At 52.6% G+C, this 27,395-nt stretch overlaps 1 protein-coding gene across 1 annotated transcript; it reads left to right on the top strand.

Annotated features, from left to right (window-relative positions):
- Positions 1-2: 2 nt before the first annotated feature.
- ABCD1 (ATP binding cassette subfamily D member 1) lies at positions 3-24,889 on the top strand. Its single transcript, XM_084871059.1, has 10 exons — positions 3-1,327; positions 4,434-4,614; positions 12,818-12,960; positions 13,053-13,221; positions 13,904-13,998; positions 17,499-17,644; positions 18,662-18,807; positions 23,073-23,157; positions 23,365-23,490; positions 23,667-24,889. The coding sequence occupies exons 1-10, from the start codon at positions 419-421 to the stop codon at positions 23,878-23,880; spliced, it is 2,214 nt and encodes a 737-aa protein (XP_084727185.1). The 5' UTR covers positions 3-418; the 3' UTR covers positions 23,881-24,889.
- The last annotated feature ends 2,506 nt before the right edge of the window (positions 24,890-27,395 follow it).

The following is a 27,395-nucleotide window of genomic DNA, read 5'->3' as shown; positions in this document are numbered from 1 at the left end:
TGGGTGGGGATTCTGGGCGGGTGGCGGAGTCACTGTCGCTTCAGCCGGGCTGTGGAGAGGACGGACGCGCCTGGTGCCCCGGGGAGGGGTGCCACCAGGGTAGGAGGAGGAGGAGGTGGAGAGGAAGAGACGCCCTCTCTCCTTGAGCCCTCTCGAGGTTCTGACCCCAGGGGCGAGGAGACTGATAAGTTCCTCCACTCCCCTGCCTGAAGAGGCCGCGACCCTGGAGGGACCTGAGCCCACCGCATCAGGGGCTCCAGCACCGCCCCAGTGGCCTGGAGCAACAGCCTCAGGGACCACTGCAAGATTTCCAGTTGCCTAGACAACCAGCCGGGGCCGAGCAACAACCCTTCCAGCCACCTGCCTCGACTGCTGGCTCAGACACCAGTCCCAGCCCCGTGCATCCAGCCCAGGTGACATGCCGGTGCTCTCCACCCCCCGAGCCTCGCGGGTGACCACGCTGAAGCGCACAGCTGTGGTCCTGGCCCTCACGGCCTATGGAGCCCACAAAATCTACCCCCTGGTGCGGCAGTGCCTGGCTCCAGCCAGAGGCCCTCAAGTGCCTGCAGGACAGTCCACGCAGGAGGCCTCCGGGGCCGCTTCGGCCACAGGGGCCAAGGCCGGTGTGAACCGTGTGTTCTTGCAGCGACTCTTGTGGCTCCTGCGGCTACTCTTCCCCAGGATCCTGTGCCGGGAGACGGGGCTTCTGGCGCTGCACTCTGCCACCCTGGTGAGCCGGACTTTCCTATCGGTCTATGTGGCCCGCCTGGACGGTCGGCTGGCCCGCTGCATCGTACGCAAGGACCCGCAGGCCTTTGGTTGGCAGCTCCTGCAATGGATCCTCATCGCCCTCCCAGCCACCTTCATCAACAGTGCCATCCGTTACCTGGAGGGCCAGCTGGCCCTGTCTTTCCGAAGCCGTCTAGTGGCCCATGCCTACCGCCTCTACTTCTCCCAGCAGACCTACTACCGAGTCAGCAATATGGACGGGCGGCTTCGCAACCCTGACCAGTCCCTGACAGAGGATGTGGTGACCTTTGCTGCCTCCGTGGCCCACCTGTACTCCAACCTGACCAAGCCACTCCTGGATGTGGCTGTGACCGCCTACACCCTGATTCGAACGGCTCGCTCCCGCGGGGCCGGCACGGCCTGGCCCTCAGCCATCGCTGGCCTCGTGGTGTTTCTCACAGCTAATGTGCTGCGAGCCTTCTCACCCAAGTTTGGGGAGCTGGTGGCGGAGGAGGCGCGGAGGAAGGGGGAGCTGCGCTACATGCACTCTCGCGTGGTGGCCAACTCAGAGGAGATCGCCTTCTATGGGGGCCATGAGGTGGGGCAGGTTGGGGTGCTGAGCATGGAGGAAAGCATGTGGCTGGGAGGCCCAGGGGCAGGCAACTGTGAGTGGTGGGGAGAGCCAGGGCTGGCTCGAGTTGATGCCAGAGGTGTGGGCAGACCACAGGAGAGGGAGACTGGGATGATGAGCGGGGCTTGGGACTGCCCAGATTTAGGCACAGAAATGGAGAAGCAGGAAGGCTGGGTGGGGACTGCCCTGGGCCGGCTGCCTGGCCACTTCTGCTTCCTCTCCTCGGTGACGCTGTCCTGGTCTTGGGAGCTGCTTGGGGCTGCGGATCGTAGCGGTTTGAGATGCTTAGAGCTCCGGGCTCGCCCCATTCCTGCAGTCAGCTGGAAGGAGGCTCCTGCTGTCTGGGATCGGGGACAGTGGACCGTGGCCTGTTGCCCTGCCCCTCCTGGGCCCCAGGGCCCTTTGAAGGCCAGCGTCCAGCTAAGCTGGCCAGCCAGGCAGGCAGGCATTACCGGCATGACTCAGCCCAAGCGGAGTTTAACAAGCAGCACCCAGCGCGGCCGCGCTTCTCCGCCTGAGCTTAAGGGCCAGGCAGGCTGCAGGCTCAGCCGCCTCCCTGAGGCCCCGAGGCAGGGATGCAGGGCCCAGGCCGCCACCTCATCGAGACGTACTTCCTGCCCGCCCAGTGGCCACCCAGCCCCTGACGTGGCCGACCTTCCGCCTGTGTCCCAGGGCTCAGCTCCCCAGTGGGCCGGGGCAGGGATAGGGGCAGGGTCTGCCTGGGAGCTGGGCGCTGGGAAAGGTTACTGCAAGCCAATGCTCCCTTTATCTCGCCTCGGCCCCTCCCCTTCCTCGTGCCTGGGGTTGCAGCTGCCTCCGGGCCCTGCTCTCCTGCTCCCCTGCTCTGAGCAACTCTGGTTTCGGTTCCGAGTCCTCGGGGGAGGGGTGCAATGGCATCCACCTCCTGAAGGCCTGTGTGTCAGGTGGCCTCTTGCCCCTGGGCCTTGTCTCCCTGGCTGTGCTTCAGACTCCACAGATTACTAGGACAAAAGCGCCTACTCTGCAGCCTCAACCCCCTCCCGTCCTGTCGCGCACGCGGGCTGCAGGGCCTTGGCAGGCAGCCGTGGCCTTGGGTGAGGCACTTGGCACATTACCCGCAGCTACATTGTCAGCCCCAGCTGGCACTCCTGCCAGCTCCCAGCACGAGTCAGGATTGCCAGGGTGCTCAAAGGAGGTGTGCTCACTTCAGGAACAGGAGATTGGGCTTGGGGCAGAACTGCAGGATGCAGAGGACCTACCTATATGGTGAGGGCAAAAGAGAGATTTCTGGTTCTTTGGAGGACTTTCCTCTGGGCTAGCTTCAGGAAGTACATGTTGGCCAGAGGGGACAATGGGGGGGCTTGGGGGGGGACAGTTTGCGTTCTCAATCTGGCTGGAAAGCAGCGTGGGAGAACAGGCCCCCCTGGGTGGGCTGATTTTCCTTGTTGTACAGGCATGTGGCTCATCCCAGTCCCACTGGCCGGTATCCCAGTGGACACTGGCCCAGGACAGGTTAGGGCAGAGGTCCCTGACTGGCTTATGGGCAGACAGCAGAGTTTTCTGTTCTTATTGAGCTTTCAAAGAAGAGCGTTATTTAAACACAAATGCACCCGCATCTATACACACTGCAACTCGTGTTGGCTTGTGAGCAAGATAAACTTTTCTTTAAAAAATATTTTTTTAATTGATTTCAGGGAGGGGGAGAGAGAGGTAGGAACATCAATGATGAGAAAGAATCATTGATCAGCCGCCTCCTGCACGTCCCACACTGGGCATTGAGCCTGCCACCCGAGCATGTGCCCTGACCGGGAATTGAACCGTGACCTCCTGGTTCGTAGGTCGATGCTCAACCACTGGGCCACACTGGCCAGGCGGTAAACCTTTCTTAATAAGGCAAAAGCATCATTTACAAAACTCTGGTTCTCTTGATGGCTCTGCAGAGTGGCCCAAATTCCACACCTTCAGGTTGTGTGAGCTTGGGCAGGTCGCTGCCTCTCTGGGCTTCTGTAGTATTCTACTGTACAATGGAAATGAGAATACAGGTAGAGTAGCGTGTGGTGAGAATCAAATGGAGAGTCCAGTGCCAAAGCATTTGGCTAAAGAAATGGTGCTCGGGCTGGGCAGCTGTTGTCAGTCAGGGGTGGAAAGGCAGAGCCGGGATGCATGCTCCTGTGCTGAGCCAGGAATCCGTGACCCAGTGGCTACCTGCCTCCCTGGATGCTGCCGCCACGGGAGGGCCTCTTTCTCTCCCACTCCCTTTCCTGCTCTCTCTTCTCCAGGCCTAAGATGGCAGGTTGTGGCCAGTGCAGGAAGGGGGAGGGGACGGGAAGATGGGGAGGCCTCAGTTGGCCGTCAGAGGGGTAGGCCTTTGGGGCGGGCTCAGGAGTATGCCCTCCAGGTTGCAGTGGGAAAATGGAGTGGAAGTTTCTCACCCAGAAGATCCCTGGGGAAGGTAGTAAGATAAGGTGACCAGACATCCCGCTTTTGGCGGGACAGTCCCGATTTTTAATAATTTGTCTCGCGTCCCGCGGCATTTAAAAATTGTTAAAAATCGGGACTTTTTTTAAAATGCCACAGGACATGGGACAAATTGTTAAAAATCGGGACGTCTGACCACCTTATAGTAAGAGACAGGACCAAGTTCTTCAAAATGCAGTACTGCTTTTTGCTTAGTTCAGGTTAGTCCTCCAGCCGTTACCCAAAAATACAGGCAAGGTGGCTGGCTATCCCTGGCCCATGTCCAGAAGCTGCCCAGGGCAAAGAGAAGGGCATAGTGAGCTTCCCAACCAAATAGGTAGTGGAAAGAGGGAACCAGAATAAGCCTCTGCAGGTGAGGTCATGCATCCCTTCATCATCACGGTACCCCAGTGCCATGATGTTAGACAATCCCATACCGCCCCCGACCCCCCGCCCTGAGTTTGAGGCCTTTTGACTGTAAACGTGGCCCCGTCATAACCCCAGCTCTTAACCTTTTCCTGGCCATCCGATGACATGGCGCAGGTGTACTTGAAGATTGGGACCTCTTGCTAGTGTCCCCATGGTAGCTACCAGGAGGCCTCTCAGGCTCTCTCTGTGTCCCCCCCCCCCTTGGCAGGTGGAACTGGCCCTGCTGAAGGACTCCTACAAGGCCCTGGCTTCGCAGATCAACCTCATCCTGCTGGAGCGCCTGTGGTACGTCATGCTGGAGCAGTTCCTCATGAAGTATGTGTGGAGCGCCTCAGGCCTGCTCATGGTAGCAGTCCCCATCATCACCGCCACCGGCTACTCGGAGTCAGGTGAGAGTTGGCACTCCCAGGGGGTCGGGGCAGGGTCCAATGCTCAGCCGGTCCATCTGCTCCTGAGGCCTGGCTTCGTGGCAGCCATTCTCCCTTGCTGCCTTCCCCTGTGAGTCTCCCCTTTACAGCATCTCACACTCCTGGGTACTGCTTAGCCGAGCACGGGGACTGACCCCTCACCAGGTGCCATGCCCTCAGCCAGCTGTGCCTATCCTTAGCCCAAACTGGGAGGATGGGGAAGTACCTTGAGCAAGCCCCTTCCCCTTCCTCCCTGGGCCTTGACTTTCCCAGGCTGCAAACAACTCTGGCAGGTTTCAGAGACTGACCTCTGCCCTAAGGCCTGGGGGGATTGGGAAAACTGTTCTGCCTGTTACTTTAGCAACCGGATTATCAGGATTCTGGTTGTGTTCCTCTCCCAGTTTGCAACACATTCCTTCTATTTGCAGTCTTCTCAGGTTGCCCTTTCAATGGTTAACTTCTGTGCAAACGAAAAACAGTCTAGGTCAGCGATTTTCAAGCGGGGTGCCGAGGCACACCGGTATGCCGCAAGATTTTTTTGAAACATGCAATACCTGACCATTTAGTCAGGGACACTGAACTCATTTCCCTTCGATGGTCCAATTTAAAAAAAATTACAACAGCCAACACAGCAATAGCCGTCCAGCGTGGATCAAAATTATATCTATGTTTTTTGTCAGATCGGCAAAAAATATGGGATATTTTTGGTGTGCCGCGGAATTTTAGTAATGTGTGCCATGAGATGAGAAAGGTTGAAAAGAGCTGGACTAGGTTAATCCAATGGCTCCTCCTCTTCCTGGTCCTTAGAACGCTAACACAAGGCTTAGCCCCGCTGACATGTTACAGTCCAGTGTCACAGTTGCATTCCTGTGTGGGTGTTTTTTTTTTTAATTACTTTATTGATTAAGGTATAACATATTTGTCCTCATCCCCGCCCCCTCGTGTGTGGGGTTTTTGTGTGTTTTTTGGTTTTGGTTTTGGATTTTTTAATATATATTTTTATTGATTTCGGAGAGGAAGTGAGGAGAGAGAGACAGAAATATCAATGATGAGAGAGAATCATTGATCGGCTGCATCCTGCATGCCCCACACGTAGGATGGAGCCTGCAACCCAGGCACGTGCCCTGACCAGGAATCGAACCATGATCTCCTGGTTCATAGGTCAATGTTCAACCACTGAGCCACGTCAGGTCATTCAAATGTTTTTTTACTTGGCTATTGCTGTTGGGCTGATGCATGTCTAAATCCATCACTGTGTTTACCAAATTCTCTGCTCACCAGTCCTTTCCCACAGTCTAGGCACCGTCCTCCAGAAAGACATCTTTTCAAAGTTCTTTCTGTAAAGCTTTCATGAGGGACACTTCACAATTATTTTGTCTGGAAATGTCTTTATTTTACCCTTTTCCCCAAACTAAAGATTAGCTGGGTATGGGACCCCAGGAGGATAGTTATTTGCTCTCATCCATTGTCTCTGCTGGAAAATCTGTTATCAGTTTGACTCCCCACGAAGCCTGCATTGTCTCTCTGGTTGCTTTTAGATTTGCTTTCTCTGCTAGTCTGCTATTTCGCTTGGAAGTGTTACCCTGTGGGTTTCTGTTTATCCTGCCTTGGAATATTCAGATTTTTTAATTGGTCAGGAAAATTCTCAGCTGTTACCTTTTCAAATATTGACCTGTTCCTTCTGAACTCCTGCTGGCCGTCCTCCCTCCTCTGTGGCTCTTCCACTCATCCTGGGAGATTTCTTCAGATCTTCTCACTCACTTGCCAATTTTCTCTTCAGCCGAGTCTCATTTGAACTTTTTTTTTATTTAAAAAAATTTTTTTTTTTATTGATTTCAGAGAGAGGAAGGAAGAGGGAGAGAGAGATAGAAACATCAATGATGAGAATCATTGATTGGCTGCCTCCTGCACGCCCCACAGGGCATGTGCCCCGACCAGTAATTGAACCTTGACCTCCTGGTTCATAGGTTGATGCTCAACTACTGAGCCACACTGCTGGGCTCATTTGAATTTTTTAAAAAAATTTTAGTGACTACTTCTATCAAGTTCTGTTTGATTCTCTTTCAAATAGAAATTTTCATTTTCAAATAGAAATTTCAAATTGTTTTAGCAAGTGTCTGATTTTCTCATCTTTTGACTGCTCCTTTTATGCTATATATCATATTAATGATGCACAGTCTCTATCCTGCTATTGAGTTATCTGAATTCTTGGGGGTATAAGCCAGCTTGATCTTTCATCTGCCAATCTTCACTCATGGTAGATTCTTTCCTTGTGAGTTTGTCTGTTTTTTTTAAAAAATATTTTTTATTAATTTCAGAGAGAGGCAGAGAGAGAGAGAAACATTGATGAATCGGCTGCCTCCTGCAGGCCCCTACTGGGAAATCGAGCCCACAATCGAGGCATGTGCTCTGATCTAACTCAAAACCTTCTGTTAGAAGGTTTAAGCAACTGAGCCACCCCTTTTGCGTTTGTTTTTCATCCTCACCTGAGGATATGTTTTTACTGATTTTGAGAGAGAGAGAAACATTGATTGGTTGACTTCCGTACGCGCCCCAAGTGGAGATTGAACCCACAACCTTTTTGGTGTATGGGAGGGTGCTCCAACCACCTGGCCAGGGCTCCTTGTGATTTTGGCCACAAGACTTTCCTGGGAACCCTATATGGCCTAACAGGAGGGTACAATTCCCCCAGTGCATATTGGCTTTTGTTTTGGCAAAGCACTCCTGGTAATTAGCCACTTGGAGGCCATTTTCATATTCACCTCTCCGTTTGGGGAGGAGGAGTTCCTGAATTTGGCCGTAGTATTCATTGGCACCCCACACACATAATTACCGATTCTTAGAGGTGACCTTTTGTTCTCTGGCTACATGACCTATCTTCTCGGTCTCTAGAGATTTCACTGGTGTACCTGGCTGCTGGCTTCTCTGTGGACTCTTAGGAATTTGCCTTGCTTTCCTACCAGCATAGCACTGTTTTCTTTTGATTGATTGATTGATTGATTGATTGATTTAGAGAAAGAGGGAGGTGTTGTTCCACCTATTCCTGCATTCATTGGTTGGTTCTTGTATGTGCCCTGACCAGGAATGAAACTGCACCTTGGGGAATGGGGACAACACTCTAACCACCTGAGCTATATAGCACAGCTCTGCTTTCAAAGGCATACTAGTTAATGCAGTTTGGTAGTAAGGGTTTTCAGTTATGTAGAGAAAGAGCCTGACTTGTTTCAGAAGTCTCTCTCATTCTCTCCCTATTGGCTGCTCTGCCTTGGGGCCTCCCATAGGTACTCTCACCTGTCTGTCCCTCTCTGGGTGACCCCAAGAGAAAGGATCTCATTGGAGGGGGGTAGTTACTTTCCACCCATGGGCCTCTGTTAAGAGTGGCCCTGATTTATTTATTTATTTATTTATTTATTTATTATTATTATTTTTTTTTTTAGCAATCAAGTGAAGCTTTATTAAAACATTTTCACTGGAAGTTAAAACATATGGGAGCAATGAAATATTAGCTCTGCCATTAGCTATTCAAAATAATTGAGGAGAACATATTTGGATGTAATGGGAAAGTAAGCATTAGGAAGAGTGGAGGCATTGAAAATAATAGAAATCAGCAATTCTTGTGTAAAGACATCAGATGGGATATATGGCCCTGCGCAGGTCGAGTTCCACTGTGCTTCTTAGAGACACTGTTGGAAAGAGGGTGAATGCCAGTAGCCAATGCCGCCACCAGTTCTGTTACTGGGCTGTCTCATCCAACCCTGGCTGTAAGAACTCTGAGGGCATGTGACCGGAAGTACCAAGGCAAGCCTACGGAGCATGTGACCTTGGACGCCATGACACCTTCCCTAGTTCCCTTCCTCCCGCACCAGTTCCCACCTATTTCATGTCCTCTTACCGGCTTCAAGCTGTGAAGGGTCCTGGTGGGCACTTTGTCTTCCAAAAGTGGCCCTGATTTAGGCACAGGTGCCAGAGCCAGTCAGCATGCCTGGTCCAAAACATGGGGAGAAACTCATGAGGAAGCAGACCTATGGTTTCAGGAAACACCTGCAGCCACTTCCCTCTGCGCCTGGCACTGGGCACAGCTCGGCCTGCATAGCACCTGAGGCCTCTCCCTCCCCGGAAGCCCTAGGACTTTTTGGATCCTCTGCTCTGTCAGACTTCACAGTGATTCAAGAAGCATGAGCTCCTGTCCCCAGCCTCTTAGCTGTGAAAATGTGCAATTCTCCTGTCTTGCTCATTCTGTCTCACTAGCCACCTTGCTATTGCCCCCAAACACCAGGCAGGCTTCTGCCTCAGGGTTTTTTTTTAATTTATTTATTATATTTTAATGATTATTTTTTACAGAGAGGAAGGGAGAGGGATAGAGAGTTAGAAACATCCATGAGAGAGAAACATCGATCAGCTGCCTCCTGCACACCCCCCACTGGGGATGTGCCTGCAATTTCAAGGTACATGCCCTTAACCGGAATTGAATCTGGGACCCTTCAGTCCGCAGGCTCTATGCACTGAGCCAAACCGGTTATGGCATGCCTCAGGGTTTTGCAGATGCTGCTCCCTCTGCCAGGAATGTGCTTTCCTCTGATATCCTGCCCTCCTACCAGCAGACTTTTGCCCACGGGCACCCTCTGGTTGAGGCCTGCCCTGCCTATGACCCTGCCTCTCTGTTCTCCTTCACCACCTCCCTGTTCTCCCAAGCACTGAACACCCTATCTCTGTCACTTCTCTGGTTAATACTTCTTCTGCCCTTTTATTTATTTATTTTAAATACATTATTTATTGACTTTTTACAGACAGGAATGGAGAGGGATAGAGAGTTAGAAACATCGATGAGAGAGGAACATTGATCAGCTGCCTCCTGCACACCTCCTACTGGGGATGTGCCCGCAACCAAGGTACGTGCCCTTGACTGGAATTGAACTTGGGACCCTTCAGTCTGCAGGCCGACGCTCTATCCACTGTCTAACCGGGTTTAGGGCCTTTATTTATTTTTATTTTTTTAGTGTAGGAGGGGTTTTCTTTAATGTATTTTTATTGACTTCAGAGAGGAAGGGAGAGGGAGAGATAGAATGAAACATCAATTACGAGAGAGAATCAGGGATCGGCTGCCTCCTGCAGGCTCCACAATGGGGATCGAGCCCGCAGCCAGGGCATGTGCCCTGACAGGGAATCGAACCGTGACCTCCTGGTTCATAGGTCAGCGCTCAGCAACTGTGCCACACCAGACCTCCCTCTGCCCCTATAGACTGGGAGGTCAATGAGGGCATGGATTTTTGTCTGTTTTGCCCCTGCTCCAAGGAGGCTCAGAGCACTGGGGGCCAGTGGGAGGATGCAGGCAGCAAGCATTTATCAACTGAGGAATATGTAGATGCCTTCGTCCTACTTGCCTCCTGGCCCTGCAGAGCTGGGTATCCTGTTGTGGGGCCTTGGTCTTAGCTGCCCTAGGGCAGTTTATTATGTCTCCAGGGAGGCGCCAGCTGTGGCCAGGATGCCCATGCACATGCAGACCCTTTCACTTTATGCGCAGTCACTGTGTAGCTCTCAGGGCATCCTGGGAGGAGGGCCTGTGTCCCTCTTCCTGCTAGGGGCTGTGTCCCTGGGGACACAGTGGGATGGAGGCCCATAACCTTAGACTGTCCCAGTTCATGACCCACTCCCCTGTCCAGTTCCCTGGATTCCTGGGCCAGGCCCCAGGAGGTGGTGTGAGGCTCTCTAGCCAGCCACCGAGTCCCTTTTCTACCACACCCTGCACCCTCGCTGCTCTGAAGGCCATCTGCCCGGAGACAGCTTCCTGCCCCACCCATCACTGGATCCCTAAGGCTTCTCTCTCTGATCCATCTAAGCCCCTGGATACAACCCTTCCCACGATTTCAGCCTCAGGAGCCCCGGCTTCCCCTGGATAGCCCCAGTGGGTACTGCTCACCCACCCACACCCAGCACCCTCAGAATCAGCATCCCATTGCTCCTCGCTGCCGACATTTCTAGAACATTCCTTATATAAAAGCCCTGCCCCTTTGGGTTTTTCCAAGGGTCAAGGAAGTCAAGGCCACTGACAAGAGAGGGCTGAAGTGAGCAACCATGGGGCCTAGATAGAGACAGCCAAGCAAGTCAAGACAGGAGCAGGCCTCAGGGAGAAGTCGGAACATGTAGGATGGCCATTCTCATGGAGGCCACAGGGGAGGTGAGGGAGAAATGGGGGCAATAGTGGGCGAAAGGGGATAGTCATGCACAGGAGGCTTGGGGGTGCAACAGCTCTGGGCATTAGGGGACAAGGTGCAGATGTGGCCTCAGAGGGGCTGCTGTGAATAGGGAAGGACACAGGGCAAGGACAGTCTAGGAAGGAGCTGGGTGTGGCAAGAAAGAAAGCCAAATGCCTAATGGCTCATTTTTTAAGTCTACGTTATTGAGATGTAATTAACATGCCATACACTTCAGCCTTTTAAACTATTCAACTCAGTGGGTTTTATTTAGTTGGTTTTTATGGATTATATATATATATATATATATATATATATATATATATATATATTATTGATTTTTTTACAGAGAGGAAGGGAGAGGGAGAGTTAGAAACATTGATCAGTTGCCTCCTGCACACACACCCCCACCTCCCGTGGGGATGTGCCTGCAACCAGGGTGCATGCCCTTGACCAGAATCGAACCTGGGACCCCTCAGTTTGCAGGCTGATGCTCTATCCATTGAGCCAAACCAGTCAGGGCAGTTTTTATGGATTTTAAGAGGAGAGAGAGAGAAAGAGAGAGAGAGAGAAATATGTAAGAAAGATATCGATCGGTTGTTTTTCCCACATGCCCGGACCAGGGCTCAAAGCCGCAGCCTAGGCATGTGCCCTGACCTGGAATCCAACCCATGACCTTTCAGTGCTCGGGATGACGCTCCAACCAGCTGAGCCACACCATCCAGGGCAGTGGTTTTGAATATATTCCATAGTTGTGCAACCATCACCAGCATCTAAGGACAGAACATTGTCGTCACCCAAGAAAGAAAACCTGGGCCATTTAGCAGTCCCTCCCCACCCCACCCCCAGCGCCTGGCACCCACTAATCTTTGCCTCACTATGGACTTGCCTCTTATGGACACCTCATAGAAAAGGAATCTCACAATATGAAGCCTTGTGTGGCTGGCTTCTTTCACCCAGCAGAACATTTACAAGGTTCGTCCACGTTGTAGGATGAATCAGTGTTTCCTTCCTTTTAGCAATACTATTCCATTGTATTCGTGTACCACAATTTCTTTCTTCATTCATTAATGGGCACTTGTATTGTTTCCACTTGTTGGTTGGTATGAAAACGGTGCTATGATCATCGGTATGCAAGTTTCTGCAGGGACATATATTTTTGCTTTGCCCGGATGTATACCTGAGAGTGAAATTGCTGCGTCATATGGTAGCTCTCTGTTTAACTTTTTGAGGAACTGCCCAACTGGTTTCCACAGCGGCTGTACCATTTTACATCCCCGCCAGCAGTATCTGAGGGGTCCAATTTCTGCACTTCCTCGCCAACACTTGTTATCTCTTTAATTATAATCCTCTTAGTAGGTGTGAAGCGGTATCTCATTGTGGTTTTGATTTGCATTTCCCTGATGACTAATAATGTTGAGCATCTTTTCATGAGTTTATTGGCCATTTGTATGTCTTAGACATACAATAGAAATGTCTAGTAAGGAATGTTGCCCATTGTTTAACTGCGTTATTTATCTCCTTGTTGTTGAATTGAACAAATTCTTTATATATTCCGGACACTAGATCCTTCTGAGATTATGATTTGCAGATATTTTCTCCCCGTCTGTAAGTTGTTTTTTCACTTTCTTGATGATTTTTTTTTTTTTTTTTTTTTTTGGTGCCCAAAAGTTTTAAATTTTGGCTAATATTATTTATGTGTTTCTATTTTATTGATTGGACATTTGATATCATATTTGAGGAGCCACATGTAATCTGAGGTCACGAAGACTTACCCCTGCCTTCTCCTAAGAGTTTTGTAGTCTCAGCTCTTAACATGTAGATCAGTGCTCCCCTTTGAGTTAGTTTTGGTGTGAGATGGGGGGGGGGTCATTCTTTTGCTTGTGGAAATCCATTCATCCCACCACCATTTGCTGGATAGACTCGTCTTTCCCCCAGTGGGTCCATTTTAATCTCCCACTGTCCCCGCCTCTCCCCTCTGCTGTGCTCCACAGATTCAGAAGCCGTGAAGAAGGCAGCCATGGAGATGAAGGAGGAAGAGCTGGTGAGCGAACGCACAGAAGCCTTCACCATTGCCCGAAACCTCCTTACAGCTGCTGCGGATGCCATTGAACGGATCATGTCATCCTACAAGGAGGTACCCTACCCCGCGAGTCCACCCCTACCATGCCCTCCATCCCACCCCCCAGATGGCAGCGGCTGAGCCAGGGTCCCCCTTCCTTCCTGCAGGTGACGGAGCTGGCCGGCTACACGGCCCGGGTACATGAGATGTTCCAAGTATTTGAAGATGTCCAGCAATGCCGTTTCAAGAGGCCTGGGGAGCCAGAGGATGCACAGGCGGGGACCGGGGCTGTGGTCAGGTCTGGTGTCCGCGTGGAAGGTCCCCTGCAGATCCGAGGTAAGGGCGCCCTCCCTAGAGAGGCCCCGCTGGTCCCTGCCTTCCCAGCACTGGCCAGTTTATCCAAGGTGAATGGTTTCCATGCAGGCCCGGTGGAAGCCCAACTAGACAAAGATCAGAGGCCCCACTGGTCCCTGCCCTCCCAGCACTGATTGAGACAGAACTGATTAGCCATTGAGACAGAACTGACGCTCCCAGAAGACAGACTCTTTAAGTTGTGCCCCCAAGGAGGGCTTCTTGGGCCAGTTGTGACTCTCACTGCCCATTCCCTTCCAAGTGCTCTGACTGGGATTTCTCTTTGCAAAAGAGAGGACGTGGTCCTGGGAGCAGAGGGAGTCCCTTGCCCATATAAGCAGCAGGAGAAAGTTCAAGCCTACAGTAGGGGCCAGGATGCTATGGAAGAGGGGTGCACTGTCTGAGCCACCACTCAGGTGGTGCCAGGAGGGGACAGAGCAGGAGTTCCAGACCCCATAGAAACGGCCTGGCCCCTCCCCACATAGAGCACAGCATCAGACACTGGTGGGGGCATAGGAACCATGCATGTAGGAAGACCCGCTGTACACCCAAGGGGCCTTGTATCACACACTGGCATGCTGTTGGGGGTGGGGGGTATGTGGAACTTACCAGAAGGCAAAAGGAGTGCTACTGCACCCTAGCTTCCTTTTTTGTGCTCTCTCTCCAGGCCAAGTAGTGGATGTGGAGCAGGGAATTGTTTGTGACAACATCCCCATCATCACCCCCACGGGAGAGGTGGTGGTGGCCAGCCTGAACATCAGGGTAAGTTGAATAGGCTGGGCTGAACCCCATGGGGCCTGGCCTTCTGCGTCTACAAGCCCCAGCCCTTGGCATTCAGCCTGGCTACCTGCCTGTGTTGTCAACAGCCGTTGTCCCAAGATCTACGTGGCAGGCGTGCAAAGGTCAAGGTAGAAGACCAACGTGTCTCTGCCTGTTAGCTGTGGGGCAATGGAGACAGAACTGATAAAAGACACTCGAGATTACTAGGGTTAGCCAAGAGTCACCTGAAGGTTCCTGGCTTTATCGTAGCCAGCCCCACCCCCACCCCACCCCTGTTCCACAGAAGCCTAGGACTTAGGGACTCTGGTGTAATTCCAACGGTGGTGGAAGAGATTGCCCTCTACTGACCTGGGCTTGGGGTCCCACCCGTCTGCTTCAAGAAGCCCCCAGTGGAGCTGTGCATGCTGGGTGCAGCCTGGCCCCCCATCCGTGGAAAGGAAGCCCTGGTGGCTGACATCCACTAGTCAACTGTGTCCCCAACCCGAACTTTGGTTGCGGAACAATGGAATGAAGGATAAATCTATGGGGGCAGGCACAGAACGTGAGAGGGAGTCATTTGTTCATCCATTCATTTATTCATTCAACCAGTATTTTCTGAGCTCCAGGAGGGGCACTGGAAACCAGAGGTAGATCAGGGAGACGCCAGCCCTCAGTGAGGCCCCACTCTGGGGGCCCTAAAATGTTATAAAGATCCCCAGTTAGACAGCCGCCCAGGGTCTAGCAGGGGCTATAGGAAGGGAAAGAGCAGAGGTCAGGTGAAGCTTCATTCAGGAGCTTCCAGGCAGGTGGACAGCGTGGAGAAGAAGACCTCTCCAAAAGAACAGACAGGGGAAATGCAGCGGAATGGTGGGAGTGAGAGACAGGTTCAGCAGGAGCCATGGTTGGGCAGGGAGTATGTGGAAGATTTGAGTGGAAGGTTGGTGCCTGGGGCTCCTTTCTTTGATCTTCTGAGAGGAGCCCTGAGAGCCAGTCGGAGGCTGGGAACATGTTACAACCACAAGCAGCACAGGACAGTGGTATGATCTCCCCCTTGCCCACAGCAGTGGTCACTCTTGGCCGGTTTATCCAGGGCAGGGGTCTTCAAACTACGGCCCGCGGGCCACATGCGGCCCGCAGAGGAGTCTGATCCGGCCCGCCAGGTTTTTTGGGCAGTGAGCGCAGCCGAGGTGTTACAGTAGGAATTAGTAGTTCATATAGTCCGGCCCTCCAGCTCTCTGAGGGACCGTGATCTGGCCCCCACTTTAAAAAGTTTGAGGACCCCTGATCCAGGGTGAATGTTTTCCATGCGGGCACGGTGGAAGCCCAACTAGACGAAGATCAGCAGCCCTAGCCCTAACCTGTTTGGCTCAGCGTCGGCCTGTGGACTGAAAGGTCCTGGGTTTGATTCCGGTCAAGGACATGTACCTTGGTTGCGGGCACATCCCTAGTAGGGAGTGTGCAAGGGGCAGCTGGTCCATGTTTCTCTCTCATTGATGTTTCTAACTCTCTATCCCTCTCCCTTCCTCTCTGTAAAAATTCAATTTTATATATATAGATCAGCAGCCCTAGTGAGCAGGGACTCAGCTGGGTAGGAAGCAAGGCCAGGCAAGGAGCTGGGCTCTGGGGCTGGGGAGATATTGGGGAAGGGGAGCAGTTCTCAGCCAGATACTGGGGTGAGAAGGACAGCGGGAGAGATTCAGAGAAGGAAACGGAGCCCTCACACATCTAGAAGGAAGGAGACCCAGGCCCCACCCGAGGGAGTTTATGGACTAACCAAGGACCACAAAGTGAGGGGCTCAAACAACGGAAGTGGAATCTCTCCCAGGTTTGGAGCCTAAAAGTCCAGACCAAGGCGTGTCCTGAGAGCAGTGAGGAAGAATGTTTCGGGCCATCCCAGCTGACCACCATTGATGTTCCTTGGCTTCGCTTTAATCTCAGCCTCCATCTCCACATGGTGTTCTCGCTGTGTTTGCGGCTTTGTGGCCACATCCCCCCTTTTTATAAATAAGGACACCAGTCACATTGAATTAGGGGTCGACATACTCCAGGATGACCTCATCAAAATTGAACTAATTACAACTGCAAAAGCTATTTCCAAATAAGGCCACATTCTTAGGTCCTGGGGGTTAGGACTGCAACACATGAATTTGGGGGGGGACACAGTTCAACCCCCACACTGACCGAGGTAAGCCAGGGAAGGCCTCACATGAGCCACACTCAGATTGTCCAAGGACTTTGGAAGCCGGTAGGTGGCCCGAGGACAGCAGTCTCCCTGCCCTCTGACCCCTCCTTCCCAAACACCTACCTCCCCACAGCTCCACTGGCTTTTTTTCACTAGCCAGTGAGCATCATGTGATTGGCCAATTGGGGAGCCTGAGGCCCTTGACACTGAGCCTGGAGGTTACAGTGGCATTTCTGTGGCTCCCTAGTATCCATGAGGGCAGCTAAAGTTTACTGCCCACCTTTAAAAATTTTTTAATATATTTTATTGATTTTTTCACAGAGCGGAAGGAAGAGGGATAGAGAATTAGAAGCATCGATCAGCTGCCTCTTGCACACCCCCCACTGGGGATGTGCCCACAACCAAGGCACATGCCCTTGACCGGAATGGAACCCGGGGACCCTTGAGTCTGCAGGCCGATGCTCTATCCACTGAGCCAAACCGGATTCGGCTTCCTGTCCACCTTTTAGAACTCTAAAGAAAGCACCTTTCCTGCCCTGGCGGATGTGGCACACCCTGGCCAGTGTGCACAATGGTTAGAGCATCTGCCCCGGTCATAGAAGAGTCATGGCTTTAATTTCTAGTCAAGGGCACATACCTGAGTTGATCCCGGGCCCCAGTCTTTGTGCATTTGGGAGGCAACCAATTAGTGTGTCTCTTTGGCACCAATGTTTCTCTTCTTTTTCTTTCTCTCTCCCCCTCTCCCTACATACTACTCCCCCTCCCTCCCACTCTATAAAATTTTTTTTTTATTGATTTCAGAGAGGAAGGGAGAGGGAGAGAGAGATAGAAACATCAATGATAGAGAATCATTGAACCATTGATCTTGCATGCCCCCCACTGGGGATCCAGCCCCTAACTCGGGCATGTGCCCTGACCAGGAATCCAACCATGACCTCCTGGCTCATAGGTCAACACTCAACCATTCAGCCACACTGGTTGGGCCCCCAGGCAGTTCTTAAAGAGAAAATTCTGAAGTGGAATGGGGATGCTATTGACTTTCTGGGGCTTGAACCCATTCATATGGCTGGGGCAGAATAGGCCCTCCTCCCGCTGGCCCCATATTTTGTGGTGTGTGTTGGGGCCTTAAAGGGACAGGCTGGGGCCCAAAACAGGCATTTGATTAGGACTCTGGATGCTTGACCGGGAGGGCCTACCCAGTGTGCACCTGGGTACAGGTAGTTGTCAAGGGCTGTCAGAAAGGCCAAAGGTGAGGGGAGAGAGGGCTACACCTCCTCTCGGTACTAGGAGTGAGCCATCCACACTGGCACTGCCTCCACAGGTGGAAGATGGCATGCACCTGCTCATCACGGGCCCCAATGGCTGTGGCAAGAGTTCTCTGTTCCGGATCCTTGGTGGGCTCTGGCCCACCTATGGAGGTGTGCTCTACAAGCCCCCGCCCCAGCGCATGTTCTACATCCCCCAGAGGTGAGTGGCGCAGGGAGAGGGAGGGAGCCAGGGCCCCCGGCTGTGCCCCTTGCCCCTTCCCCACCTGCGGAACTGACACCATGGAGATGGTAGACTGGGGTCTTCAAACTACGGCCCGCGGGCCACATGCGGCCCGCCGAGGAGTCTGATCCGGCCCGCCAGGTTTTTTGGGCAGTGAGCGCAGCCGAGGTGTTACAGTAGGAATTAGTAGTTCATATAGTTCGGCCCTCCAGCTCTCTGACGGACCGTGATCTGGCCCCCACTTTAAAAAGTTTGAGGACCCCTGTTAGAGCTTGGGGCCTCCGGAGAGGACAGCAAGATGCTGTCCCAGAATCAGAGGGACTATGGAGCCTTCGCTTGCCCCCTACCACGCCCCCTCACCTGGTGACTTTACAGCTGCGGGGTGTGCATGCATGAGGGTGCACACTGCAGGGGGGCGTGTCTGTGTGCATGTGAACATGTGCATGTGTGTGCTGTGTCAGTGCATGCACACACGTCTCTGCGTGCAGGGCGAGTGTGTGGTGGGCACGTGTGAGTGTGTGGGCCTGGTGTGCATGGGCAGGTATGAGCACTGCCTAGAGCAGTGTTTCCCAAACTTCTCTCATGATGAGAATCACCTGGTGGAGTTGTTAAAACACAGATTCCTGAATCCCAACTAAGAAGTGCTAAACTAGAATTTTTGAGAACATATAGGTAAAATTGCATACCTAACTTAGTGCTCTGTATATAACATCTGTCTTAGAGCACTAGTTAAGTATACAATTTTACCTATATGTTCCCAAAAATTATAGTTTAGCACTTCTTAGTTGGGATTCAGGAATCTGTGTTTTAACAACTCCACCAGGTGATTCTCATCATGAGAGAAGTTTGGGAAACACTGGCCTAGAGCACTTGTTGTGGGATCTGTGGGCTTCAAGTTCTCCCCACCTCTGGCAGCCCGGGCTCATGGAGGAGCCCAAACAGACAGGGCGCGGGCAGGGCAGCCCGGCCCCCCATGGACATGCAGCTTTCCCACAGGCCCTACATGTCCGTCGGCTCCTTGCGTGACCAGGTGATCTACCCGGACTCAGTGGAGGACATGCGAAGGAAGGGCTATTCAGAGCGGCACCTGGAAGCCATTCTGGACATCGTGCACCTGAACCACATCCTGCAGCGGGAAGGAGGTAGGGGGTGGGACATGCTCCTCTCAGCACCTAGGGGTGAGCCATCCACCCAGCAGCCTGCTGCCACCCCAGCCCCTGCCTCCCTAATCCACGATGCCAATGTGCTAGGTGCCCCAAGAGCCCCCCTCACAGGGAGGACTGACAGGAAGCCGGTGGCTCAGGCCGAGGGGGCGGGCATCCAGGTAGTGCTTGCCATCTGGTGAGATGCTCACAAGCTGGGAGCTGAGGGGATAGGAAGGGCAGAGAGCCCTCACAGGGAAAGAAGCCCTTGGAAGGCTTGAGGCCGGGAAGTTCCAGGTCAGTGTCGCATTTCAGTAAGAGGACTGACCTCTGGTGTGGGGGCGTGGGCAGGGCAGCCGGGGAGGAGCCCGCACTGGCGTCTGCGCAGAGGGCCTGGAGGTGGGAGGCAGGAGCAGAGGTGGAGGGGATATCCGGTTTTTGCCTCGATCCTGGGAGGTGCCATCCCCTGAGAAGGAGAGGTGGGAGGGACAGCCTGATGGCCAGAGAAGGCATTGGTCTGGGGCTTACCCGGTTTGTCTGCGAATGCCTGTGGGGCCTATAGGTGAGGCGGAGAGGGCGGGACCCAGCGCCAGGCTGAGCTGACTTTCCTAATGAAACCTGAGCCGCAGGGTTCCACTTCCGGCCTCTGCCTCTTAGGGGCAGCTTGACCTTGAGCAAAGACCTCACTGAGCCTCTCTCCCTAAGCACCAGCGTTAAATAAAACAACTGCCAGGGTCACAACACCTGCACAGGAGGAGGGCCTCAGGTGGTGGAGTCCAGGGTGCCAGTCATGCTGAAGCTTCTTCATCCCCAGCTTCCTCTTGGCCTGGCTCGACCTCTTTTTTGTTTTTTGTTTTTAAATATATTTTTATTGATTTTTTACAGATAGGAAGGGAGATGGATAGAGAGCCAGAAACATCGATGAGAGAGAACCATTGACCAACTGCCTCCTGCACCCCCCCCCCCACCGGGGATGTGCCCACAACCAATGCACATGCCCTTGACCGGAATCGAACCTGGGACCCCTTAGTCCGCAGACCTACGCTCTATCCACTGAGCCAAACCGGTTTCGGCTCAACCTCTTTTTGCTCCAGCCACCCTCCCCTTAAAAGTGTGCCCCTCCTGTCCTCCAGGCACCCCTCTGTGCCTGGGGTCCTTGAGGCCAATCATCATACCCTATTAGCATTGAGTTCAGCTGTCAATAACAGAAACACACACACACACACACACACACATGCACACACGCACACGCGCACATGCACATGCACACACACGCACAGTGGCTCAAGTCGCTCACAAGTTTATCTTCCTGTGACACAAAAGTCCCGAGGAAAGTAGGACACAGTTGGTGGGAACAGCCCTGCTCTGTGTGGACCTTTGTTTTCAAAGTCACCAAGTCACCTCATGGCCCAAGATGGCTGTTCCTGCCGTCACATCATATCCCAGGCCATAGGATGGAGGAAGTAGGGGGAAATGGTATATGCCATCTGTCTCTCTCTCTCTCTCTCTCTCTCTCTGTCTCTCTCTCTCTCTTTTATTAAATATGTTTTTATTGATTTTTAGAGAAAGAGGGAGAGACAGACTGGGGATTGAGCCAGCAACCTGGGCAGGTGCCCTGACCTGGAATCAAACCGGTGACCTTTTTTTAAAAAATATAATTTTATTGATTTTTTTTACAGAGAGGAAGAGAGAGGGATAGAGAGTTAGAAACATTGATGAGAGGGAATCACCGATCAGCTGCCTCTTGCACACCCCCCACTGGGGATGTGCCTGCAACTAAGGTACATGCCCTTGACCGGAATCAAACCCGGAACCTTTCAGTCCGAAGGCCGACATTCTATCCACTGAGCCAAACCAGTTTTGGCCAAACCGATGACCTTTTGATGCACGGGACAACGCCCAACCAACTAAGCCACATCAGCCAGGACAGTGCCATCTATCTTTCTTTCTTTCTTTCTTTCTTTCTTTCTTTCTTTCTTTCTTTCTTTCTTTCTTTCTTTCTTTCCTTCCTTCCTTTCTTTCTTTCTTTCTTCTTCTTCTTCTTCTTCTTCTTCTTCTTCTTCTTCTTCTTCTTCTTCTTCTTCTTCTTCTTCTTCTTCTTTAATGTATTTGTATTGGTTTTAGAGAGGAAGGGAGAGGGAGAAAGAGATAGAAACATCAATGATGAGAGAGAATCATTGATCGGCTGCCTCCTGCACACCCTCCACACTGGGGATCAAGCCGGAAACCCAGGCATGTGCCCTGTCTGGAAATCGAACCTGGGACTCTTCAGTCCGCAGGCTGACACTCTATCCACTGAACCAAGCCAGCTAGGGCGTGCCATCTGTCTTTTAAAGGAAGCTCCAGAAGCTAGAAGCTGCCACATGTGTAACACTTAAACCTCATTGGCCAGGATGTAGTCACATATTCATATACCTCAAGGCAAGCTAGGGAGTATAGTCTTTTTTTTTTAATATATATTTTATTGGTTTTTCACAGAGAGGAAGGGAGATAGAGAGCTAGAAACATCGATGAGAGAGAAACCTCGACCAGCTGCCTCCTGCACACCCCCTACTGTGGATGTGCCCAGAACCTAGATATATGCCCCTGACCGGAATCGAACCTGGGACCCTTCATTCCACAGGCCAATGCTCTATCCACTGAGCCAAACCGGTTTCGGCAGGAGTATAGTCTTTTTGAGGGTACCATGTACTCTACCAAAACTTCTAGTTCTGGGGGGAGACAGTGTGGCAGGAGGTAAGGAGCCATTTCTGGTGAATCATACACACACCTGCTCATTCAGGCAGCTGCCTGAGCCTTACTAAGGGACTGGCTCAAGGAAGCGATACAAAGGCCTGGTGCCTAGTGGTGAGAAACCTTCTGGAGAGATCATGCTGGCCTTCCTGGGGCTGGCTCTTCACTGGCACCCAGTCAGGTCCTGGATGAGTTTGCTGGGGCTACCGGAACAAAGCACCCCAGAATGATCAGCTGAAACAGCAGAAATATATTAGCCCCAGCTCTGGAGGCTGAAGTCCAAGATCAATGTGTCAGCAGGGTTGGCTCCTTCTGAGGGCTATCAGGGAACATCTGTCCCAGGCCTCTGTCCTTGGCTTGTAGACAACCATCTTCGCCCTCTGTCTCCTCATGTCTTTTTTTTATTATTATTATTAATTTTTTTTACAGAGAGGAAGGTAGAGGGATAGAGAGCCAGAAACATCAATGAGAGAGAGCCATCGATCAGCTGCCTCCTGCACACCCCCCACCGGGGACGCGCCCGCAACCAAGGCACATGCCCATGACCAGAATCGAACCCCGGACCCCCCAGTCTGAAGGCTGACGCTCTATCCACTGAGCCAAACCGGTTTCGGCCTCACATCATCTTTTCTCTATTATATCTTTGTGTCCAAATTTCCCCTTTTTAAAAGGACACTTATTGTATTGGATCAGGACTCACCCTAGGGACATCACTTGAACTTGATCATCTCTGTAAAGACCTTTTCTCCAAATATGTCACCTTCTAAGTCATGGGGGATAGGACTTCTTTTGGAGGGGATACAGTTCTGGTCTCAGCTTCTTTTTGACTACTAAAGTATCGCCTACAGCCCAGGCGGTGTGGCTCAGAAGTAGAGTATTAACCTATGAACCAGGAGGTCACAGTTTGATTCCCGGTCAGGGCACATGCCTGGGTTGCAGGCTTGATCCCCAGTGTGGGGCATGCGTGAGGCAGCAGATCAATGATTTTCTCTCATCATTGATGTTTTAGTCTCTCTCTCCCTTTTCTGTCTCGGAAATCAATATATATATATATATATATATATATATATATATATATATATATTTTTTTTTTTTTTTTCCCCCAAAACCGGTTTGGCTCAGTGGATAGAGCGTTGGCCTGTGGACTGAGAGGTCCCGGGTTCGATTCCGGTCAAGGGCATGTACATTGGTTGGGGGTGTGCAGGAGGCAGCTGGTCGATGTTCCTCTCTCATCGATCTTTCTGGTTCTCTATCCCTCTCCCTTCCTCACTGTAAAAAATCAATTTTATATATATATATATATATATATATATATATATATATATATACACACATATATATATATATATAATTTTTTTTTTTAAGTATCACCTATAGACAAACACCCAGAGCACAAAGAGTCAGCTGTTGACCTTCTCTGGAGTCATCTTCCACTGTCTCGTGTTCCCCAGCCCCCTCTCACCATGCCCACCACGCCCAGTGGGCCTGGGCCCTTGTTGGATTGAACAGAGACCCCCTTGTCCCCTGCCTAGGTTGGGAGGCCGTGTGTGACTGGAAGGACGTTCTGTCAGGGGGCGAGAAGCAGAGGATCGGCATGGCCCGCATGTTCTACCACAAGTGAGTGGGCTGTCCAGGGTGCTAGGCTCCCTCGGGCACTGGCTGCGGCTCAGCATGCATGCTCCCTGGGGCCTCCTTAAGGGGGAAGGCAGTACTGTTAGGAGGCCCCAGCAGGAACTGGGCCCCAAGGGGTGGGGGGTGGGGGCCAGACCAGGTCAACGGCAATGGAGGGACCACAGCCTCGCCCGCTCTGCCCCCACTCTCAAGGCCAAAGTATGCCCTCCTGGATGAATGCACCAGCGCTGTGAGCATCGACGTGGAAGGCAAGATCTTCCAAGCAGCCAAGGATGCTGGCATCGCTCTGCTTTCCATCACCCACCGCCCCTCCCTGTGGTAGGTGCCCTCCCTTCCTCCCTGGAGTCAGGGGGAGGGAGCACCCTTCGTGAATTCTACACCCCCGCTGCTTTGGGGGGGCGGGGGGGTGCTGCCATCCGGGGAGCAGGGGACCTTCCACGCATCTGCTGCTGAGCAGCCCCTGCATCTCTGCCCCTGTCCCTCTCCCCGCCCAGGAAGTACCACACGCACTTGCTGCAGTTCGATGGCGAGGGCGGCTGGAAGTTCGAGAAGCTGGACTCAGCCGCCCGCCTGAGCTTGACGGAGGAGAAGCAGCGGCTTGAGCAGCAGCTGGCAGGCATCCCCAAGATGCAGCAGCGTCTTCAGGAGCTCTGCCAGATCCTGGGCCAGGGCCAGGGCTCCAGGGTCGTCCAGGGAGCTGCCACCTGACAGAGGACCATGCCCCTCCCTGAGCCCTCGAATCATATGAAGGAAACAGCAGTGCCTGCCTACCCACCCACCCACCCCCACACACACACACCCTGCCCACCGCAGGCCCACCCTGCATGACTCTCCCTCTGCCCAGGCCTCCCTGCCACTGGCCTGATCCTCATGCCCCTGCCCTCGGGCAAGGAGGCATGGGAGGTCCTACACTGCTGCCCTCCCCAACCGAGCCCTTCCCCTGGCCCCCATGAATGTGACCAGGGCAGGGTAGCCGAGTCCTCTCTTTTCTTTGTGGGGGAGGAGAGGAGCAGGAGGTACCCCAGCCCACACCCCCAGGACAGTCCACACTGAGCCTCAGCATCTGTGGGGACTGCCCTCCAGAGACCGAGGTCCCCTTGTGTCCTCCTTTTCAGTCCCTCGGAGACCCCACGGTCCATCCTTCTATTGCCACTGCCCAAGTGATTGCCACGGACACCCTTCCTGCCATAGAAATGGCCAAATGGGACCCAGGGCCAGACCGGGGTCTCTGTTCCTTCTCCCCACCACTTGTCCCGAAGAGCTCTCGGGAGAAAGAATTGCACAACATTTCTCAGCAAGCGATTCTAAGAATGTAGCCCCCGTCCCTCTCGGTCCCTACAAGCTAATTTATTGGATTCCTGTTCGTAGCCTTCTCGATTGCCAATGTGAGCACCCTGCTAGCAGGGGAGGCAGCCCAGCCTCTGAACCAGCCCCAGCCAGCCTGTCGCCCCACCAGCCTACACTGCCAGCTGCCACCAGGGGGGCCCAGGCCAGCCAGAGGGGGAGATGGACACTGTGTTAATGTGAGTGCGGGCACCAGTGTTCCCAGCTCAGTGCCAAAGAGGGGTCAGCCGGAGAAGCTGTCTCCACAAAGCTAGCTCCTGCCCGAGAGGGAGACCCCACCGCTGCTGTGTGCCTTTCGGGGGTGAAGGGGGGCTCAGCCCTCGGGCCAGGAAGCCTCCCTCAGTCCCTCAGTAAAAACCGCCCATGGAAATGGTGTCCTTGCCTCCTGTTCTCTTTGTCTGGCCTGGCGTGGGGGGGACACAGGGCCGGGCAGCAGGCGCCTGGAGAGAAGGAATAACCTCAGCCCCCACGCCACCTGAAGACAGCTCAGCACATTCTGTGGCTGACATGCTGGGGGGAGGCAGATCTATCAACAGCATCTCACAAACATCTTGGCGGAGCCCAAATAGGACTCTGGACCCAGTGCTGGGGTGAGGAGAAGAAGAGTGATGCCAGGTCCCGGCATGAGGACTTCCAGAGAGATCATATGGGAGAAATAGTTGCAAGGTGGGCTGGTTGGAGGAACACTGAGCGGAGGGGTCCTGGCAAGGAGCAGCAGGGAAGACGTGCTTCTAGACCCTCTAGTAAGAGGGAACATCTGTGCAAGGGCCAGGAGTGGATCAGGAGCAAGATTCGGGGTATTGATGCTGAGTGCAGGGGAAGGGAGGGGCCAGGCCATCCCAAGGAGCCAGAACTTATTCCAGAGGCAACGAGAAGCCACTGCAAAGTTGTCAGCAGGATGCAAAACCCATGGAGTTATGCTTAAAGCTGGCTGTGTGGAGGGTTGTTTGGAAAGAGGTACACCATATAAAAAGAATTCTATAAAAAGTTCTACCCAGCCAGCATGGCTCAATGGTTGAGCGTCGACTTATGAACCAGGAAGTCGTGGTTCCATTCCCAGTCAGGGCACATGCCTGGGTTGCAGGCTCAATCCGGCGTACAGGAGGCAACAGCTGATCAATGATTCTCTCTCATCATTGATGTTTATATCCTTCGCTCATCCTCTCTGAAATCAATAAAATATATATTAGAGGCCCAGTGCATGAAATTTGTGCACTGGGGAGGGGGTCCCTCAGCCTGGCCTGTGCCTTCTCGCAGTCTGGGACCCCTTGGGGATCGGGCCTAAGCCAGCAGTAGGACTTAACCTCTCGAAATCTGGGATCCCTCACTCCTTACCACCTGCCTGCTTGCTCCTTACTGCTTGGCTCACTGCTCCTTAGCAGCAGGCTCCTTACTGCTCAGCTTGCCAGCCATGAGCCAAGCTTCTGATTGGCACTCCTCCTGTGGGAGGCACTGACCACCAGGGAGCAGCTCCTGCATTGAGCATCTGCCCCCTGGTGGACAGTGTGCGTCACAGCGACCCGTCGTTCTGGTCGTTCCGCCATAATGGTTGCTTAGGCATTTCTTATATAGATGTGTGTGTGTGTGTGTGTGTGTGTGTGTGTGTGTGTTTAAGAATGAAGTTCTGATCCATGCTACAACATGTGTGAACTGCAAAAACATGATGCTGATTGAGTGGAAGGAGCCAGTTACAAAAGACACCGACCATAGGAGTCCATTCATATGAAATATCCAGATTAGGAAAACTCACAGAGACAGAAAGGGGATCGGTGGCTGGCAGGGGCCTGAGAGGAGAGGAATGGAGAATGACTGTTAATAGGTATAAGGTTTCCTTTTGGGGTGATGAAAATATTCTGGAACAACAAAGGTGATGGTTGCACAATACTGTGAATGCACTAAATGCCACTGAATTGTGCACTTTGGAAGGAACAATTTTGTGTTAGGTGAATGTCACCTCAAAAAATAGATTGATTGATGATAGAGGATAGATTGATACATGATAGACAGAGAGAGAGGGGCATAGATGAGCAAACACACCACCTAAAGCAACATAGACAAGACGTGCTGAGGCCTGAAATCCTGGACAGATTAGAGAGAGATTAGAAGAAAGTCAACAGGCATGGGGGAGGGGGCAGGTCAGGCACTGGGGATAGGGAAGGGGAAAGTCAAGAGGACCCCTAGGGCCGAAACCGGTTTGGCTCAATGGATAGAGCATCGGCTTGGGGACTGAAGGGTCCCGGGTTCGATTCCGGTCAAGGGCATGTACCTTGGTTGCGGGCATATCCCCAATAGGGGGTGTGCAAGAGGCAGCTGATCAATGACTCTCTCATCGATGTTTCTAACTCTCTCTCTCCCTTCCTCTCTGTACAAAATCAATAAAATATATATTTTTTTTAAAAAAAGAGGACCCCTAGGTTCTGGCTTGGGTGGTCTGATGGGTGACAGCACCCTTCACTGAGGGATCAGGTTGGAGAGTAGCTGTCACCCAGTTAGCACTTGCTGGGCCTGCGCCTGTAGCCCCCTGGGAAATGATGAGTAGGCAGTGGCCAGGGGAGTTTTCAGCTTGGATGAACTCTAGCCTTGAGATCCTCCGAGGCATCCAGGCATGTTGGTTGAAGATCTGCATAGACAGCCTGGGGAAAGGGGGCTTGGTCTCATGGGGGTTGGGGAATGCGAGACAGACTGCATTTTATCCAAGTTTTGAGGTTAGGATTCATTCCTGATTCTCGGGAAGTAGTAACTGAAAAGGTGGAGAGTTTTTGCCCAGCTCAGTGGTTGAGCATCAACTTACGACTCAGGAGGTCACAGTTTGATTCCCAGTCAGGCACATGCCCGAGTTGTGGGCTCAGTCCCCAGTGTGGGGTGTGCAGGAGGCAGCC

Source organism: Pipistrellus hanaki, assembly GCF_964339955.1.
Source record: "Pipistrellus hanaki genome assembly, chromosome: X".
NCBI lineage: Eukaryota > Metazoa > Chordata > Mammalia > Chiroptera > Vespertilionidae > Pipistrellus > Pipistrellus hanaki.
Note: the sequence above shows the minus strand (reverse complement) of the source record. Positions and strands in the feature narration are given on the sequence as shown.

Coding starts and splice junctions, on each gene's coding strand:
- ABCD1 (XM_084871059.1), top strand. CDS start 419: ATGCCGGTGCTCTCCACCCCCCGAGCCTCGCGGGTGACCACGCTGAAG. Junction 17,645..18,661: donor ATGTTCTACATCCCCCAGAG/GTGAGTGGCGCA, acceptor GCTTTCCCACAG/GCCCTACATGTCCGTCGGCT. Junction 18,808..23,072: donor CATCCTGCAGCGGGAAGGAG/GTAGGGGGTGGG, acceptor TCCCCTGCCTAG/GTTGGGAGGCCGTGTGTGAC.